We start from the raw sequence: 18887 nt of genomic DNA, 5'->3' as shown, positions 1-18887 counted from the left end.
TACCCCCCGGAGCTTGTGACTCTAGCTGCATATGAATCAGAAAATAGCCTAGTCGGCCATCAGTGGAAAGAGAGGCCCATTGGTCTTGCAAACTTTATATGCCTCAGTACAGGGGAACGCCAGGGCCAAGAAGTGGGAGTGGGTGGGTGGGGGAGCGTGTGGGGGACTTTTGGGATAGCATTGGAAACGTAAATGAAATAAATACCCAATTAAAAATAAACATTAAAAAAAAAAAGATCTCGGACTTGAGCTTCTGGTTGAGCCTCTGTGAAGCCTCTTGATTCTACCTATGGTGGCAACCAAAGAGTCAATGCTGCCCTGTGCTGTATACCCATAACCCATGGAAACGGACTTGGGGGTTACTTAGTACATGACCATAGCTAGAAAAGTCAGCATATCCAACAGGAAGGGCATGAAAGGGGCTCAAGAGGACGCTTGGACACTGGACCTGGGGCTCTTCCTGGTGCAATGGCTGCCCTTTCTGAAGGCCACCCTTCTGGCTACTAGGATGATGGACAAGGACAGGGCTTGGGGTGAAGAGAAAGCTATGCCCTACTGATCACCCCAAAGGGGCTTAGGACCCCATTTCCTTCCACCTTCACCATCAGCGGTAGGTCCTACGCCACCTCCGGGCTAGGGAATAGGTAGGTTTGTGTTCTGTGGCCGGGAATTAGCAGGGTCCCAGCATAAAGCACTCAGCTGTACTGGAAGCAATTTGTCCTTTTTTTTTTTTTTTTTTTTTTTTATTTGCAGTTTCCCGAGACAGAACAAAATAAGAATAAGTTTTGTACACCTACAAGGCTCAGAAAGAAAAGACAGTGGAACTCAGCAAAAAGAGAGAAGAGAGGAGGGCCACCAGTACTGTAGGCAGTAACACACTACAGCACTGGCCAGCGGTCGACGCTACCACCTGCGAACACCTAGCCAGTTAGAGCAGGAGTGTCCTGCTCTTTAGAGGGTCATGCAAAAGAATTGTCCCCCAGAAAAAAAATCCCCAAATTATCCCAGACAGGCAGCTTTGTGGAGATAACAAGGTGGGTGGGAGAGGAAAGGAGACCCCAGGATGCCAGGGTGGCAGGCCACAGGGCCTCACACTGTCCGTGGCAAGCCCTGCCACTGTTCCATGGCCTCGGGCCACTCAAGTGGAGCCTGGCAGATGTTTACCCTGTGTCCATGGGTAGGGAACAGCTGTCCTGGGCACAGTGTGGATGAAAGGTGGTATCCACTGAGTGTCTGTAGGTGGACAGTCCCCTTGGAGTTTAGGATCCTGTGTCCCGTTCCCCACTTCGTGCCCCTCCCTTGGCTTGATTTGTAGTAAAAGATAAAGAAAATCCTGGTTGAAAATGACGTGAATTTAAAGTGGGCAGCGTTGGGGTGGAGGCCCATGAACCCCTACAATCAAAGCCTCTGACCACCCCCACCCAACCCGGCTTCAGACCTATCTCCCTAGCCTGACTTTGTAACAAGTCCAGCCTTGATGATATTCTGTCACCAAGGGCCAGGGCCACCCACAACGAGTCCAGGCAGTCGGCACCGAGGAGCACCACTGGGCCCTTGGAGGTGCCACACTGTCCTGATGGGCCCTCCCTCCACCCACTGGTATCCAGGCCCCACACCCATATATCTCTGCCCCCAGCCTGCCTTCTCTCTAAGCTGTGTCTCTGGCCTACCTGGAAGAGCCTCACACAATACAGCCCTAACCAGTTTTGGCCTTCCGCGTCTTCTTCTCTAGGCCCAGGTCAAGGCCCATGCTCTGTCTTCTTCTCTAGGCCCAGGTCAAGAAAGCACTCCCCTCTCATCACACACTTGTATGGACCTGCATTGCCCAGACGTCTAGAACCCAACTTCTGGCCCCTCTTTACCACATTCTGCACATTTAACCAAGGCTCGAACACCCAGGCTCCAAGCTCAGTGAACAAACACCCTAGGCGCAGCCTGGCCTGTTCTCAGCATCCATCCAGTATCTCAGACTCTCCATCTTCGTTAGGGTCTGCCGCCAACTTCAGAGAGGAACTGCCCAGGCCAGGGGTGGGCCACCTTTGCTCAGCTGCTGGTGGCAGGGAAGGGACAAGTACCCCAAACAGGAAGGAGACCATCCTCTGCCCAGTCCTCTCTTCATAGCTACATGGGTAGGCACTGCAGCCAGCAGGCCTTCTTAACCAACCCCTGCCAGGCAGGAGGTCTGGAGGCAAGATCCGTACCTCCATACCTCACTCTCCAAAGAACCAGGGCTGAGAGCCCAGGTTCTTTTCTGATGACCTCGGGGACAAGCTTCTACACACTCCATGGGGCAAAGGTAGGTCCTTGGCTAGAGGAGCACCCTCCCAGCCCTTCACGGGACGAGGGACGGGTAGGGGAAAGCAGGAGCAGCAGCAACTCTCAGGCACAACTAGCAGGAAAGAGGGCAGCCCCCAGCCCTTCCCAAGACACCTGACGCCACAACAGCCAGGTTAGCACGTGGGGCCCATGCATGGGAGGGAGGATGCAGACGCCCAAGGTATGGGGTGAGTGCGGTACCTACAGACTAACACGGTCGGCTGGGCACATTCACGCCCTGAGGGTCCCCAAAGCCAGGAGCGCAACAGACACAGTGGAGCTTGGGGGTGGGGTGGCCCCACAAATGCCAGATTTTTACAGCTTTTTCCTTTCTTTAGGTTTTTGTTTGTTTGTTTGCTTGTTTTCCATTTCATCCGATGCCAATATTTTGTTTGTTGGTTTGCGTGTGGTTGTCGTTGTCATCATCTTATTTTTAAAACAAATCACATCTGGTCTTGTTTTTCTGCAGACACAGGCACCAGGGGAGGGGACGAGGCAGACACAAACATGCGACAGGCAGGCCGTGCGCCCGAGGGCGGCTGGGCTCCAAACACCAACTCTGTCCGGCGAAACCAGGCGCAGCTCTGAAACAGGGGGCAGGCCACCTTCCTCAGCGCAACGTAACACCCTAGCCACCCACGCCTTTGCTATTTGGAAAAGGTTTGGGCAGGAATCCAGTAAGTTAAGGTCCTTTCTGGAAGGAGCCTGCCAGGAGAGGTGGTTGCTACCCGCACCCATTTCCTAGGCTGCCTTTGCTGTGGGTTAATGGTTATAAAGTCGAGCTCAGGACCCACCCTGAGGACCAACTCCATTGCTGACCCGCCAGGCTCTGGCTTGAGCTCCGTCTGGCCTCATCAGCTCACCCATGAGGCACCCCACGCACGCTGCACTGGGCCACACCCCACGCACGCTGCACTGCCCTATGCACACCGCAGGGACTCACCTCACTGCAGCGGGGCCACTGGAGCGCCCGAGCAGTGGAAATGTACATTCTGCCACTTGCCGTCGCGGCGGTGCCACACACGGGTCTCTTCGGACTGGCTGGTACGGGGTCTGCCCTGGCCATCGATGTACTGTGTGAGGCGGATGTAGGCGATGCATGCTGCATCCTCGCCAATGACGTGCACGTGCGGGTTCAGGATGGTGGTGTGGATCGGCTTGCTGTTCTTGGCCAGCACTGTGAACAAGCAGGCTTTCTGAACTGACAGCACCGGGTATAGACACCTCCCACCCCTCTCTCCTTGAATCCCCTTCACAGCGGCGGGGGAGGGGCTGCCACGGCTCCCACTGACTGATGGGTTAAGGGACCCTCCTGATGGTGTCTCTCCCTCATGCCACCCCAGCCTCTTCACTCACGGTTCTCAAAGTAGAATCTGTGGAAATCCATCCCTTCGACCAGGTTGCCCAGAGCTTCAGGCTCAAATGAGGTCAGGCCTGGGTCACAGATTTTCCTGGGGGGCAAACCCAAGTGAGGAGGGGCCCCATCCTCCATCCTCACCCTCCACAACCCCCCACCCCAACCCCCCCGGAGACTCACGCATAGGCCTCAAAGTCCCCATTGTTGACGGCCTCAATGAGCTGCTCTGTGGTCTTGATGATTTCCTGCTTCCGGGCTGCAGGGAGAAAACAGGGACAGCCTTCACGTGAACCCTGCCTCCAGCAGAGCCCACACGAGGGGCCTTGGAAGATCAGATCGGGAGCTGCTGACGGTGTCCACCTAGCTGCTCCCGCCCTGGCTCAGGTCTGTCCTCTCCACAAAGGACTTCCAGGCTCTGGCACCTGTACCCAAATTGTCTGGATCACACTGGTCCCTCCTGTGCCTCCAATGGCTTCCTTGTTTCTGCATGCAATAGCTGTTTACCAAATAAAATGTTCATAAGAAGCAAATACCCTATTCCGACTAGAAAATGTCTAAAAACTACAGATGGGGGGAAAGGCTGCCCATAATCCATCCCACTGCTGGACTCCCGTTCAGCCTCTCCCTGCCATGTTCTGCTTCAGTTTCCAACAGTTTCTTGTTTACTTAATGGCCTCTCCCTCCACCAGCTCTCAGGGGAGGAAAACCGTCATCAGTGGGCATGGTCAGTGGATATGAGGTGGGGTGGGGGTCGGGGGAGCTTATGAGCAAAGGACAAGATGGCCTGAAACTCTTGAGGAAGGTCAAGTCGTCTGTCCACTCTGTGAGGTTTTCCCGGCTAGCCTGGACTAAGTGCTGCCCAGGCAAGACCCACCCTGAGTGCCTGCACCTCTCGGGCTCATTGCTTCTCCGGAACTAGCTCTTGGCTTTGAGATGAACTTTTTGTTTTAATCATGAAGAATTGAAGATATGAAGGCACAGAGACTAACTCCGTGGCGGGGCTTCTAGGACCAGGGGGCGTGGGGGTGCCCACCCCATGGGGGCCCTGAGGGAGGGATGAATGCACAATAAAGGTAGCCTGCTTCATGGGGAGCCCACACATGCCACACATGCCTGCACAGGGGCATCTCCTGGTGTATATATGAGCTGTGGTGACTCTGGTATCTTAGACACTGACAGCAGGGGTTGCTGGGTGTCACCTGTGGGGACTCGGGTACACTTATGTAAGAGCACGTGTATACGGAATCCACAGCACAATGTTGTCTGTGTGCATACGGTGTCTGAGTGTGGGTATTTGTGTACGTGCGTATGAGAAGGCACACATGAGCGCCCATATGAGTATTGTGGAGGTGTGTGCATGTATAGGTATATGTGTGTGTGCACTCATGGATTTCCCCTGGCTTGGAGAAGCCCCCTCTCCTAACCCAGCTCCCCTTCTGCTACCTTGTTTCAGTTCCTTCCCCATTCTTAAGCCTAAATCAGGTCACCATTTGGTCCATCAGGGTAAGGGCAACACCATGGCCCACCCTGGGATGCTAGCTCCAGGGTGAGCTGCGAGCTCCTGTTCCTGGCTACACAGCCATGTACCCCGCTCCATGAGAGCACCAAGACTCTGCCCCAAATTTGTAACAGCTCTTCCCGTCTTTACCTTTTGGACTCCAGGGCAGCCTCTGTCACTCCAGTCCCCAAAGCAGTACCTACACTTCCCCGTGTCTGTCATTCCTGACACCCCTCACCCCATCACTCTTGTTCTTTCAGGAGCTGTCTCGTGCTTCTGGTCTCTATTCGAGCAGGCATCTCCTCCTCAGGTCCAAGGGAAGTGCCCTCTGCACCACACACTTCCCAAGCACCTCTGGGGCCTGTTACTCTCATCTTAGTAGACTTAGCTGCCCCATTCCTCCACAGGAGGCCCTTAGCACACAGCAAAAGTGGTTGGAAGTAAGTTAACAGCACCGTCTGGATTCAAGCATGCTCCGATTCCACCTTTCTCTGTGGTGAGCGGACTAAATTTCTGTTTAAAGAAGTTAGGTAGTTTTCAAACAAATAGTAGTTAAAAGTGGGCATCAATGTTAAAAACAACAACAACAACAACAACAAAACTAAGAGACTATCCATGACCACAGCATCAGTCAGAGGTGTGAACTGCGCTTGAGTTTGGGTACAGCATTCTTGTGAGAGCCACTGGCCCATTTGACAGCTAGGGACACTGAGGCTGCCTATGAATGGGAGCTGGATACCTCCTGACCTGCAGAATGGCTGCTGCCCAGACCCCAGTGGAAATCAAACATGAAGAAAGGGGCCAAGAATCCCTGCACTCAGGGATCGCTCTCATGGAGAAGCCAGGGACCGAGGACAAGCTGCCCTATACCCTGCAAGTCCAAGAAGAAGCCAAAGAGGCAAGTGGGATTTTGGCTGGTGTGCAGAGTGGGAAAATTACTTAGACCACAGCTCTCCTGTGGGAAGCCAAGCAGCCTAAAGAGGCTGAGGATATCTGGGTGTGACCAGAGAAGGTTTTGTGTCCCTCCCACTGGCCCAAAGCCCCCAACCTCACAGCTGTTTGGCAGGGCAGCTGACTAAGGGATCAGCCAGGATCAGCCTGAATCCTGTGTAATCCCAGATTAGGAAGTGAGGCCTGGGGCACAGAGAGCATAGGATGGGGTGGGGCTCAAGCCTAAAGAAACCTATAACCTAGTCGGTGGGTTGTAACCTTCCCAAAAAAGAGAGACCCAATACCATCGGACACCACCCACATTTCCCTACATTTTACTCAAAGTCTTTTCTTTCCTTCGGCCCAGCAGCCCCTCACGGGACAGCAAGATGCCACCATCCAGTCATTCTTGAAGCCCTGCCCTGCAGGACCTCTACCTCTAGTGAAGCTTAGCACAGACCCTACTAGGGCAGCCGCCTGCTCCTAAGGCCGATCGTGTTCCCCAACAAAAACAATGGGACCCTTGAGATCAATGATCGAGCACTCCGACAGGACATGTGCTGTCCAGATGCTGTTTGCAGCCACCAGCGGTGAATATCCCACCCCTGCTTTGTAAAACCTGGCTGCTATATATACCCCTGCCGCCAGTCCCCTTCCCTAGTGCCAGTAACCTGGTTGGCTCCTCACACCTCCCTCAACTCTGATCCCCTCTGCAGACCATGGAGTGCTCTAGGGGATTCATGACCTCCAGAGGCTGCCCCTTACACAGCCCGAATCTGTTATTCCCCACCGCCACCAACAACATGCAAACTGTAGATGTCCATCCTTGTGGGTTACTGTAACCTCTCTGCTCTGGCTGCCTGCAGCACTCCCAGACCCCAGCCTAATAGGTGGAGGTGATAGGGGTGGGTCACCCATGCCCACCTCTCACAGTTACTCACCCAGCCCCTGCCCTGCCATGCCGAGGCCCTGGCCCAGCCTCTTCTCTGAAGGCATCTCAGCGCCACCCCCAGCCCCGTGTCTCCCCGGAGGCGGGGGAAGCGGTGGCTGCAGCCCTGGATGTCATCCATCCCTGTAAGTGATACTGGCGGACAGTCTGCAGACAGGCTGAGGAGCCACCTGCCTGTGCTGCTCTCCCTAACTCGGCCTTAGCCCTGGCTGCCCCGCCCCCAGAGTCCAGCCTGGCAGCCAGCATACCAGAATTCCCAGGAGTTTCTTTCCCTGTCCTCTTGTCCAGGAAGGTCTACTCTCAGCCTTTCTCGAGGACTCCTTGTGCACTGGTGGGCACCTGCTTGCCACTCTCTCCTGTCAGGATGTGGTGGCTGGCCACATGGTAGCAAGGGCCCAGTGAAGTGTTTGGGAGCTTCTCCATATACTGAGCTCACACACACACACACACACACACACACACACACACACACACACACACACACACACATCTCAGGACCATAAGGTGCCTCTCCTGAAGCCCACTGCTTTCTTCTCGCATTTTGACACGATTCCCTGACAGATGCCATGACCCCCCTATCTCTCCACAAGCTGGTTATTCCCAGAGTCAGGCCGACCAGGCACCACGCTGGGGGCTTGCCCCTCCATGGAGCTGTAAGGGCCACTTGAAATGCTACTTACATGGGGTGGGCAAGGGGCCAGGGAGAGTCGGAGATGGGCAGGGTGGGGGGCCCACTGGTGGGAGGCCCTCAGCTTCTGGGGTCCCTGAGCCCCGCCTCACTGAGTTGAGGATGTCAGAGATCCTGGGGGCTGGGGCAGAACAGACAGACATGAATACAGGCGGGCAGGGACATGCAGGGAAGAAACCTTCAGACCGAGAGCCAAGCTGGACAATAGGGGCGGCCAGAGTGGGATGTGGAGCATCAGGACACACGGGGACATGGGAGGGGTGAGGTCAGATGGGGGGTAGGGACATAAATGTTGGGGGAGGAGGCACCAGGAGCACAGATGCTTTTGTCGTTCTAGTGTGCGGAGCTGGAAGCTGCCAAGGGCACAGGATGTCCTCCATGGAGAGGTAACCTGGCCCCAAAGAAGCCAGAGGCCATCACTGCAAGTGACAGGTAGGTAAAGGACTGGATGAGAGGGAGGAGGGATGTTCAGATAGAAGCATTGCTTGGGCCCATGTGGGTAGCTCAGGCCAGTGGAAGGCCAGTCTTCGCTTCTCTGGAACGTCCCCTAAACGATATGACCCCGGTTGGGGTTTCTCATTCTGGCACCCTTTTTGACCTCCCCTGCCTCAAATGGTGAGGTGAATGGTGTTCAGGGGTAAGGTACATCAAGAGCCCAGGGCTGCTCTGGAGATAGGCTCTGAGGTACTGTGACCAGGGCAGGGTAGGGTGTGAATGTCAGTAAGGCTAGAAAGTTCTTGGCACTGATGGGTTAAGGGCTCCACCCTATTACCCAGGGGTGGGCCCAAGATGAAGTGAGGGTAGCGGCGTGCAGGGAAGGAGAAGGGGGTCTGAGATGAGTCAGAGGCACTGAGCCCAAAGGGGCAGCCAGGTAGCTGCCCAGCTATGTTAGTGCATATGCCTTGACTAAGGCCACCCATCAGGCATCCTGGTCCAGGGGGAGCTTGGCCGTGCATGGCAGGTGCAGGAGGCTGAGCACTGGCCATTCTCAGCGAGCCCTCGGTAGCAGGGGCAGCAAGCCTGGGAGCTACTACTTACACGGGGTGGGCAGGGGGCCTAGGAGACCCGGAGACAAGCAGGGTGGGGGCCCCACTGATAGGGGTCCCTCGGCTTCTGGGGTTCCACAGCCCCTTCTCACTGAGTTCAGGATGTCAGAGATCCTGGGGGCTGGGGCGGAACAGACAGACATGAACACAAGGCAGACAAACATACGAGGAGACAACAGAATCGACAGGACGGGGGAGGGGAGCCCCTGCTCTTACCACAAGGGAATCTGAGACCTGAGACCTGGCTTCCTATTTGATGCCAGGCTCAGCAGCAAGAAGCCTCCAGAGATAGAGGGAGGTTTGAGTGGGCCCCAGAGGTCTAGAAGTCATAGCCAAATCCTTCAGGGACTGTCTAGTGGCCGTGAGCAGGAAAGTAGGCCAGGACAGCATCCTCACAGAGAATAGAGGTCTCTGGCTGGACAAAGGCAACCCTGGGGAGCCCCAGTCTGGGGGCTATGTGAGGACAGAGCTGGGGCCAACAGTCCAGGCCTGTCCAATCCTTGGCTCTTGAATGGCCCCTCAGAGACTTGCCAGGCCCTTCCAAGTTATCCCCACAGCAGCGGGGCCCAGGCTACTTACACGGGGCTGGAAGGGGGCTAATGGGAACTGGAGATTGGCAGGAGAGGGGGCCCTCAGCTTCGGGGGCTCCTGAGGCCCTCCTCACCAAGCTCAGGACATCAGGGACCCTGGGGGCTGAGGCAGAACAGAAGCAAGCAGTAGATGGTAGACACTCAAGACAGAAGGTGGCAGAGAGAGCCAAGAGGCACAGGACAGTGGAAAAGGTTACAGGTGTAGAATCCCAGGCCACTGCTGGGGACCTAAGGGACAGAGGTGAGGTGGTCACTCTTGGGGACACCCCAAGGTAGGTGTTAGGAGAGTTCATTCTGTGGGCCCATGCCAGGCCCTGCACACATTAGGCTAGGATTTTAGAGCGCTTCTCGCTGAACGTGGTGGCTTGAGAGCTGCCCTGGCTCTGCCGGAGCCCTGGAACATGGCTGAGGTAAGAGTGCCCCTGCGTTTCATTCCTGAGGCTTCCCCTGACTTGGCTCCTGCCTTTACTCCCAGCCTCATCCGCTGCTTCTGTCCCCTTGCATGCCTGAGGCCTGCCACCTCCCTTATATCTCAGTGTTTTACTGGCCAGCTAAAGGCCAGAATCTTTGCCAGAGAGGTGTGGGTAGTGTCCATGGTGCGGACTCTGGGGCCTGCTTTGGCTTGTAGGCGAGTGTACTCGCCAAAGTTCAAGGACCAGTGTCCTGTGCTAATTTCCACTCTAGAGTATGGAGGACTCTTAGAGACAGCTAAGGAACTGGGGAGGAGCAAATGGGTAAGCTCTGTTTGATTCTAGGGGCCATCCAAAGGGCAGCTTAGGGCTCCATGCACGGGTTAAGCTGTCAGACCTCATCCCGGAGAGGCAGAGAAAGTGGGAGAGGCTAGGAGGCCCCACTCACTGATAGCAAGCTGTGAACACACACATCACTGGCAGGGCTCAGGGTGTGGTACTGAAGTCCACCTTAGGAGGACGCTTTTGAGTCATCAAGGGAAACAACATTGGTCAGCCATCTGGCCACTCAGGCTGGACAGAACCAATGCTTCGGAATAGCAGAGAAGAACAGCATCCTGATCTGACTTCACCCATGCACTTCATACCCTGTGAGAACCACGTTCCTGCCTCCCAGCACGGAGAACAGTAGCTCCTCACATGTGCGCTACGCCTGAGATACCCCAGCCATGATGCCCTGAACACTCTTTGACTCAGACCAAGACAGGCCCTGCCATCGGGTCCTGAGCGCTGGAGCGCTGGAGCACTGGCCTGCACAGCAGGACCAGAGATGCTGCAGAAGGCCCACCCACTACCAACATGCCCAGGCAAGGCCTCTATGAAGGTACCTTTGGCATCTTCATCCTCTATGGTTGTGTTGGTGCTGTCGGAAGATTCCTGAGGAGACAGAGGAGACAGGGGTCAAGATGAGCCGAAGACAGGCAGGACACCTCCAATGGTAAAGCTGGCCTTGGTTCCAGGTGGGACAAAGCCTGGCTACTCCTGAGGGTTTTAGGAGACAGACCCTCCCCAAAGGAAATCCTCAGGAGGCGGAGACTGGGGAGAACATTCTAGCCGCGTATGTCCTCAGGAGGGCTCCCATCTCTGCAGGCCACCACTGTCTCCAACATCAAGGGCCTCAACTTCACCTTCCCTCAGAGACTCAGAGACACTCAGCCAACTAGGAGAGAGCAGGCCTTTCGAAACCCCAAGATGAAAAAACAAGGGATGTGACCAACTTTTAGTGATGGAAAGCCCTGAAACTTGGGAGTGGGCAGACATACTTAGCAGCTTTTAGGTGGGGCGTTCCTTCCCCTGGAAGAGATGATGCCCCATATGCCACTGCCCCTCCTATGCCTGGAACTTCATCAAGGCCCAGCCTCTACCACCAACATATCCCCAGAAAGTCAAAGAATCCTCTCAGGGCCCTTGGTGTGGACAGACTGACCTTGGCTCTGGGCCAACACTGAGGGCCTTCACATGTGTGTCAGGCCTTACCCTGGTCCAGAAGGTTGACTAGCAGTCCTTCGGAGGGGACTATTACCTCACCTGACATGAGGGACCAAAGGGTACCAGGCACTGAGGTAGGAGGAAATCAGACATTTGGCATTTAGAACTGTGGGCTTATCTAGCTGCCCTTGGTCCCTGGCACGGAGAAGGGCCAGGTGCAGGTTCTAGCCAAAGGAAGTGGGTACCCACCCCATCACCTTGTCAGATCATTAGGGAGCCAGGCCCGGGTACAAGTCTGACCTACCAGCCCAGCACAATTGCTGTATTGTAAACGGTTCCAACACTTGCCAGGTCTTCCCCACCTCACAGCACGCCAGCCCCTCCCGGCCCCAGGTGATGATGCCGATGTGATGAGGGAGCAGATGGCAGAGCAGAGAGGAGCAGGAAGCACTGGGGCCACACCAGGGGGTGGAGGTGGAGAACAGCCTAGGAGCAGAGGCTCCTGGGAAGCAGGCTGGGCCCCAAGGTCTGCAGCAGAGGTCAAGCCTCCTGAAGCCTGCTGTGAGCCAGCCACATGGTGACTGCGTGTGAGCTCCCTCCGAGGGAGTCATTGTGCCCTGCCATGGCCTCGGGTGGGTAGGCTTGTGGGAGCTCTGCCCTCCCTGCCTTTGTGGTCACTATGCATCTGCTCTCTATCATAGGCACAAAAGCTGCTCCCAGGTCACCGTCCACACCCTCCTCCTGGGCCCATACCTCCTGCCCAAGGAAAGGGTGAGGAGAGAGGCGTGGCAGTACCTTAATCCCGTCCACTGGGTTATGGATAACGGTGGTTTGAGGCTCCTATAGAGGGCGGCAGACAGAGGAAGGAAAGAAAGAGAGGGAGAGTGAGAAAGAAGGAAGCAGAGGGTGGGGAGCCGGGGAGCCAGAGGAGTGGGCAGCCGCCAGGGTCTGCCCAAAGAGAGTGTGGAGCAGAGGTACAGGAATGGAGGCAGGAGGTGGTCAGCAAGATGGCCCGGTAGGGATGGAGGCAGCGGGTGGTCAGCGATGGCCCTGGGTGAGTGTAGAAGGCCCAGGCCAGAGGCCAGGAAAGATGGAGCTCATAGGGCCTGAGAGAAACTGTAGGTGTGTGTGGGGTCTGCTGCTGCTGCTGAGAATTCTCCCCATCTCCTGCCCCAGCGTAGGAGTGGACACAGGATTGAAGATGTTGTGGGGGTTGGGGTGGCATATGGGATGGACTGGGTCAAGGTGGGGCTGGCTGTGAGGCCGGTGTGAGCCACCCTGGGCACCAGGTGAGCTGACGCCTGGCACCCTCCCACCAAGGCCCTACTGCTCTGAGCAGCTCTCAGACTCTAGCCAGGATGGATGTCTTCGGTGCTCCCCGATCTGGCAAAGGTTTCCTACGGGGAACGCCTGATTAGGGCCGTGGGGGATACCAAGCACGCTACCAGCAAACTCCTAAGACACACTTCAGAAGGCTCGTGCCTGAGACTACAACTCCACACCCCTGGGAAGACCAGCTGAAAGGTCCGCCTGAACAAAAGTCACCCAGGGCAAGGAGGCCAGAGATGGCCCAGTACCTTCTCAAGGAATAAGGAAGAATATAGTAAGGGGTATGTTGGGCAGCCTTAGCCCTCCTCTGCTTAGGGGATGCCCAAGCTTCCTTCTCTGTCATCCACAACTTGGTATATGCCTCTGACGAATATAGTCACAGGCGGGTAAGCCCACTGTCCTTTCAGCCACACACCTCCCCATTACAGCACCATGGCCCTGCTGTCCCCCAGTAAGCTCAGGAGGTGACAAGGCAAGGTCCTTGTAGAGGACAGGGGTCCACAGCAGGCCGCTGGCCTCCCTTAGTGCCATCCAGACTGCTTCTCACTAGAGCTTCTTAAGGTAAGATGGTCCAGAAGTCATCAAACTGGGAAGTCATCTCTCTCCAGCACCTGGGCTCCCGGGGGTCCCAGGGGAGGGCTCATCAAGCAGTTTTATATCTGGCTGATCTGGGGTACCCTGACCATGACCTCTCCTCTTGGCCTTCCCCCCTCTCCCCAACTCCATTCTGTCTCCATGTGGGACTGGTTTGGTCAGAGACAGAGTCTCACCAGACCCTGCTTTGCAGGGCCTCTCTGACAGTGAGATGAGGCAGGGGCAGGGCTCAGTACCAGGGCAGCAGGAGGGAGGGATCCTTTGGGGCTGGTGATGGCCGAGCTGTTTTTGGTGCTGTTTGTCTGGGGCTGTGGAGAGAGGGATAAAGAGTTGTTAGGGAAGAAAGGGCACCCTCCATGCTCAAGCATCAGTGGGGTGAAACTAGACCCTTGGGGTCAGCGGCAGAGCTGCAGGTTCTAGTCTCTTCCCCTGTACTGCACAACGGGCTTGGTTGGTGTCTCACCTTGACTCCATCTGCTTTCTTGTTGAGTAAACTCTTGGCTGCTGCATTGGGAAGGAAGGAGGGATTGTAAGTTCCTAGGGCGGAAGGTCACTGTTGCTTCCATCCCTCCCCGACCCCTTCCCTTTCTTCAAGAGTAAAACCAAGGACCTGAGGTCCAATAACCTGAGGCCAGAGGCAGGTATGGCCTTGGCACCTGGCCTGGCCCTAGCAGCAGCAGAGCCTCCAGGGTTACTAAGCCAAGCTGCCCCAGGAGCCTCATCCAGGACCACCCTGCCCCCACCTGCCCCAGGAGCCTCATCCAGGACCACCCTGCCCCCACCTGCCCCAGGAGCCTCATCCAGGACCACCCTGCCCCCAGTTGCCCCAGGAGCTTCATCCAGGACCACCCTGCCCCCAGCTGCCCCAGGAGCCTCACACAGGACCACCCTGCCCCCAGCTGCCCCAGGAGCCTCACCCAGGACCACCCTGCCCTCAGCTGCCCCAGGAGCCTCATCCAGGACCACCCTGCCCCCAGCCCCCAGCATCTTCAGTGAATCAGGAGCTCCTTGCAAGGCACTTAGGAGCCTCCTTGTTCTGTGCCTATGACTCCTAAAAGGCAGGAAAGATGATATGCCCCCACCTCCCATTTCCCCGGGACGGCGCCAGGTCAGGATTGGAAGGCATCAGGAGGCAAAGGGAAAGACATGCTCAACCTGGCTCTGCCCTCTGCACTCCTGTGTTCCCTCTAGGATGGTTAGCCAAAGCTGTGTCACACCAAAAGTCTTGACCCGGCCCCCACCCCTCTACCTTCTGATGGCCAACAAACTTCTGCACCAGGGCTATACCGCTTGGCCTCCCTGTCCTCCCCTTGAATGGCCCCAGCAGCCCTTGCCATGGGACTAATTCTTGGTGGCCGTGACGAGGGCCAACACCAACCTCTTTGCCCACGAGCCCTGGCAGACACGTGGGCCCAGAAAGTGGAACCCCTGGTTCCAATGTTCCCTTTGGAGATTGGGACAGTCCCGCCTTTGACCCAGAACTTGCACCCACTAGAGCAGAGCTTAGAGTTTTAATTGCAGAATTAAAACAATAAAAATGGCGAGCGAGAGAGAAAGTCAGCTTACCTTACAGAAAAGGAAAGGTGAGGAGAGGAGGGAATGAGGAAGGAAGAGAGGAAGAGAGAGAAAACAAGATTTGTGTTGGTTCACAAAGGCCCCACACAGGGCAGCAAAGCCAGCCTGTCCCCAAGAAGAGCCAAGTGGCCATTTGGCCAACACAGCAGGTTAGAGGCAGTCACGGCTGGCATAGCATGGCGAGCATGGTACACAGTCCCTTGTCCCCAAAGCCCTTACCCACACATCCCATACAGCTAGACACTGGCTGACCATACCTGACCTCAGGTTTGCCTGCCTACAAGCAGGGAATCAGACATGGGGGGGGTGGACTTGGGGACAGCATATTTAGACTTGGGGTTGTAACATAGTCATACGTGGTCTTGTCACAGCAGCAATGCCACTGCTGTGATCAGAAATGCACATTTGTAGACCACATTCTTCCTGAGTAAGAACTCGGAAGGGTTCTGTGTGGCCACAGTTCTGAGGGTGGTTCTTTCAGAACCAGACCTGGGCCCCACTGCTGCCTGCTGCCTACCTTCCTCCCTGGCCAGATTACAACGTTTGAGCTCCTTGCCACCATCAGGCTCTGTATGCTGGGACATGGGGACATGGCTACTTGAAGCTACACACTGTCTTGGAACCTGTAGGGCTTTTGGTGTACCAGTGTGGTAGACACTGGTTCCAGACAGCCTTCCTCCATCATGGGCTTGTCTCAAAACTTCTGTCTCTCTTCAAGTATCATCTATAGACTTGGGGCTCCCTAGACCTTCAATCCCAGGTTAGCCCCAAAGGGTGTTCCTAGCGCCACAAATGCTGCCTTTCCATTTCTCTACAGAGTGGACTTTGAAACGCCTCTGATATGTGGCTAGATCCTCCCTAGAGTTTCCTGACATAGCCCTTCCCCTTGTCTACGGCTCTCTCTTCCATCTTCCCACATGGCTCATTCCCAGAGACCTGCACTGCACCAGCAGCATGGTCTTCCCTGGCATGAGTCCTTGCATGAACCTGATTCCTGCTCTCTACCGACACTTGGGCCTGACCAAGCTGAGAGATGGGTCCCTCCCTGGAGCCCAAGGAAATGGGGCAGTCCTGTCTTGAGGATGCTTGTTATGGCTTTCTGGGCAGCAAGGGAAGAGGAACATTTCTAGGAGGTGGCAATTTCAAGGTTCAACAGGCCATTTGCAGAAGCTCTACCCCTAGCAGGCCACACAGCCAACCCAGCGTGTCCCCTGTTGGATTCTGCGTTGGAACTTAGTGAATGAAGGCCAATATTGGTCTGAGATTCAGTAGTGGTGTCTCAGTATCCCTGGCATCCTTGGAAGTTCTCACAGGGAAAGACACACTGGAAGGGTTTGGCCTGCTGAGGTTCCAAGACTCTCTTTGATCTTAAGTGTTCCATTTGAGTCCTCAAGTCTATCAAAATCACAGTTCTAAGCTGTGCTACTGGGGATGGCATCTGTGGGAAAAGGACAGGGTTTATTTGGGGTGAACACGCTACTACCAAGCATGCTATAGCACACTTGGACCCAGATGAGCCATACCTACGGCTCAGGCCTAGAAAACCCAGGCAGCCATCACCGTCATTTCAGCATTTCCTGTTCCTCTCACCAGCTGGGCGTTGGTGGCGCACGCAGTGGCCCGCGTGCACGCTAGACACAACATGGGTGCATGGCCCAGTCTCCCTAATTGCATGGGCTCTGGCCATGTGCTTCCTGGAGGCTTTCTCCAGCTCCCATAGCTTGGACTCACTAACAGGAACCTGCAGCCAGGAACCTGCATACTCCTCCCCACAGGAGGAGCCACTTCTGCAGTGTCTCAAGTCAAAAGGATTTAGAAGGTGCAGCCGGAGCCACAAGTGGACTAAACAACCGTGGGATCCCAGATACCTAGAGTCGGGGCTCTTCAGACCTGTGCCCCCCAGCTCAGGAGGGCATTTTCCATTTCCAGGCCTCAGGCCAAGCAATTACCACAGCCAGCCTGACAGTCACAAGGCACATATCTGCTCAGTGGGGGAGGGGTAGTGGAAGCCAAAGTGCAATGCGCTCTACAGCAAGGGTCTTCCTGCTATTGAGGTGCTCTGCCACACTGGCGTGTTGGACAGAATCACAGAGAAGGAAGACCCCCCAACATGTGCCCCTAGTGTGTGGCTGGGCTGAGCCAACCGAGGAATAGATGGGACCTTCAGCCCTGCCTTGCCCTCTATCTAGTCACCATGGACAGCCATGCTGAGCTCTGATGACATGCACTGACCTCCCTCCAGGACAGAGTGACCCTCAGCACTTGGGGCAGAGCCACAACATGCAGGCAGCCTCATGCAAGGTTGCCCTCGCTCACTTGCAGGCCAGGCGAGCATGGCAGCAGAAGTCTTGGGCAGAGCATGGCTCAGAGGTGGCCTGTCTCACACCACTGTTCCCTGGCAATAGGGCTGCCCTGGCAGCCACTAGCTTTATCTTTAAAAAAAAAAATGAGTCTAGCCCCTCATGGGCTTCAAAAAGGCTACATAATATGGACTTGGGATCATCCACACTGGGACCCTGTGGGCAGAGCAGACCTGCCTAGGTGACTTAAGCATCCCCCAGGAGAAGGATCCTCTAGCTGGGCTGGCAAAGCATGGCTGTGGCCCTGGTGGTACTGTGAGGTGGATTCAGGCAGAGGTGTGGAAAGGGCTGGACCTCACTGGGCTGTGCAACCCATGCTCTATCCTCAGCTGACACTCAAGGCTATGGAGAAACTGGAGCTTGTCTTGAGCCTATGTGCTCAGTGACTGCTCGAACTCTGCACTAGCTAGCACTCCGTTTGGATGGTGGCTATGGAGCCCATGATGAGGGCTCTGGGCCACTTAGCCCTCAGAGGGTCCCACACCATCAAAGGAACAGATTGACAGAGGCTACATGACCCCCACCCCCAGGGAGTTTGGGACCATGTAAGAAGGGTCTTCAGACACTGACAGCACCCCATTTTCACTCTGGGAAACTCTGTAGCACAGACCACCAGACCCTTGGGCCCTACAGCTCCCTGGGACAACATCCCTATGCCCCAAACTGTGATCCAAAGGCTCCCCTCCCAGGACCGAGACCCTCCATCAGCAGGCTTAGTGGCTTCCTTCTGAGATCAGCGTCATTCTGAATTGGGTCTCCAGACTTCCAGAGGCCAGGACCTAGGGTCTCAGGCAAATGCGTCTGGGGTTTGATGTGACCTCTTTCTTACAGATGATGAGACAAGAGTGAGGGGCAGCCTTATTGCCCAGGGCGGGGTTTCTGCTGGGATGTGACAGGAGCGGAGCTCCCAGGGGGCTACCAGCCTCTGGGGAGGCTCTGGGGGCCTAGCCAGTGGCTGCGTGCAGCAGGGGGGCTGCATGCCAACAGGAGGGATGGGCAGGAGCGGGTGGACACTGGGCAAGACACATCTACCTTGTTCCACCAGCCCCATGGTGGTGCCGGAGGCCGCGGTGGACATTGTGGCCGGAGCGGTGGTCTGTCTGCCCACTGTTAGCACCGGGTTAGAGACGAGGGGAAGAAGGGGGCGACACAGACGTGGGGAAGGGCGAGGTGAGGAAAGAAAAGAGACAAAGGAAGCAGAAGAAGATTAGAGTTAAAGTTTAGGGGGGGATGGCTCCAGAATCCCTTTCTCAGGAGAGTGAAACAAGATCGGGCCGATGGACATGAGAAGCTTTTGCCTCCTTTCTCCTTAGAACACCCCAGTGGGGCTTCCTGTGCCCTGTGGGGCATGCGGGGCACACAGCAGACAGGACAGTCCCATTAGTGTTGGTGTGACCGTGTGCCCATTCCCGGCAATACAGCATCACAGCAAAGTAACAGGAGGCAGGGTGCCAGATGCAGACAGACAAGGAGAGACGACCATGAACGCTCGCACATAGTGTCAGACGACGAAGACGCCACAGACAGAGCTGTCCGGGCACTGGGGCCAACACTGTTCCCCCTGGGTGGACCCCATGGGTCTCTAACAGACCCTTGAGTCTTCATTCTCTCATCACCCACCGAAACAACTGGGGCAGGTGGCCCATCCAGAACTTACAAGTCACCCCGTGCGCAGACCTCAATCCATCCACCACCACCCCCACTTCAGCTGTCTCCCACATACAACACAATGCTTAGAGTACTGAGGACAAGGAGGC

General features: G+C 55.8%; 1 protein-coding gene across 8 annotated transcripts in view; it reads right to left on the bottom strand.

Annotated features, from left to right (window-relative positions):
• Nucleotides 1–742: 742 nt before the first annotated feature.
• Nucleotides 743–18887, bottom strand: part of Camk2b (calcium/calmodulin dependent protein kinase II beta) — a 90527-nt gene continuing 72382 nt past the window's right edge. Inside the window, exons 13-24 of one of the 8 annotated variants that reach the window (XM_021178097.3) lie at nucleotides 18163–18237; nucleotides 13659–13696; nucleotides 13432–13503; nucleotides 12068–12112; nucleotides 10672–10720; nucleotides 9364–9477; nucleotides 8777–8905; nucleotides 7731–7859; nucleotides 3854–3929; nucleotides 3673–3767; nucleotides 3260–3493; nucleotides 743–2900 (exon numbers count right to left, since the gene is read on the bottom strand). In XM_021178097.3, the coding sequence (XP_021033756.1) occupies nucleotides 3261–3493; nucleotides 3673–3767; nucleotides 3854–3929; nucleotides 7731–7859; nucleotides 8777–8905; nucleotides 9364–9477; nucleotides 10672–10720; nucleotides 12068–12112; nucleotides 13432–13503; nucleotides 13659–13696; nucleotides 18163–18237 (1055 nt within the window). In that variant the 3' untranslated portion in view covers nucleotides 743–2900; nucleotide 3260. Of the gene's footprint in view, nucleotides 2901–3259; nucleotides 3494–3672; nucleotides 3768–3853; nucleotides 3930–7730; nucleotides 7860–8776; nucleotides 8906–9363; nucleotides 9478–10671; nucleotides 10721–12067; nucleotides 12113–13431; nucleotides 13504–13658; nucleotides 13700–18162; nucleotides 18238–18887 lie in introns of all 8 variants that reach the window. The other 7 variants (XM_085829123.1, XM_085829124.1, XM_085829125.1 and 4 more) reach the window with 7 other exon arrangements.

Source organism: Mus caroli, unplaced genomic scaffold, assembly GCF_978045245.1.
Source record: "Mus caroli unplaced genomic scaffold, Mus_caroli_1 scaffold_13, whole genome shotgun sequence".
NCBI classification, from domain to species: domain Eukaryota; kingdom Metazoa; phylum Chordata; class Mammalia; order Rodentia; family Muridae; genus Mus; species Mus caroli.
This window is presented reverse-complemented; position numbering and strand designations above follow the sequence as displayed.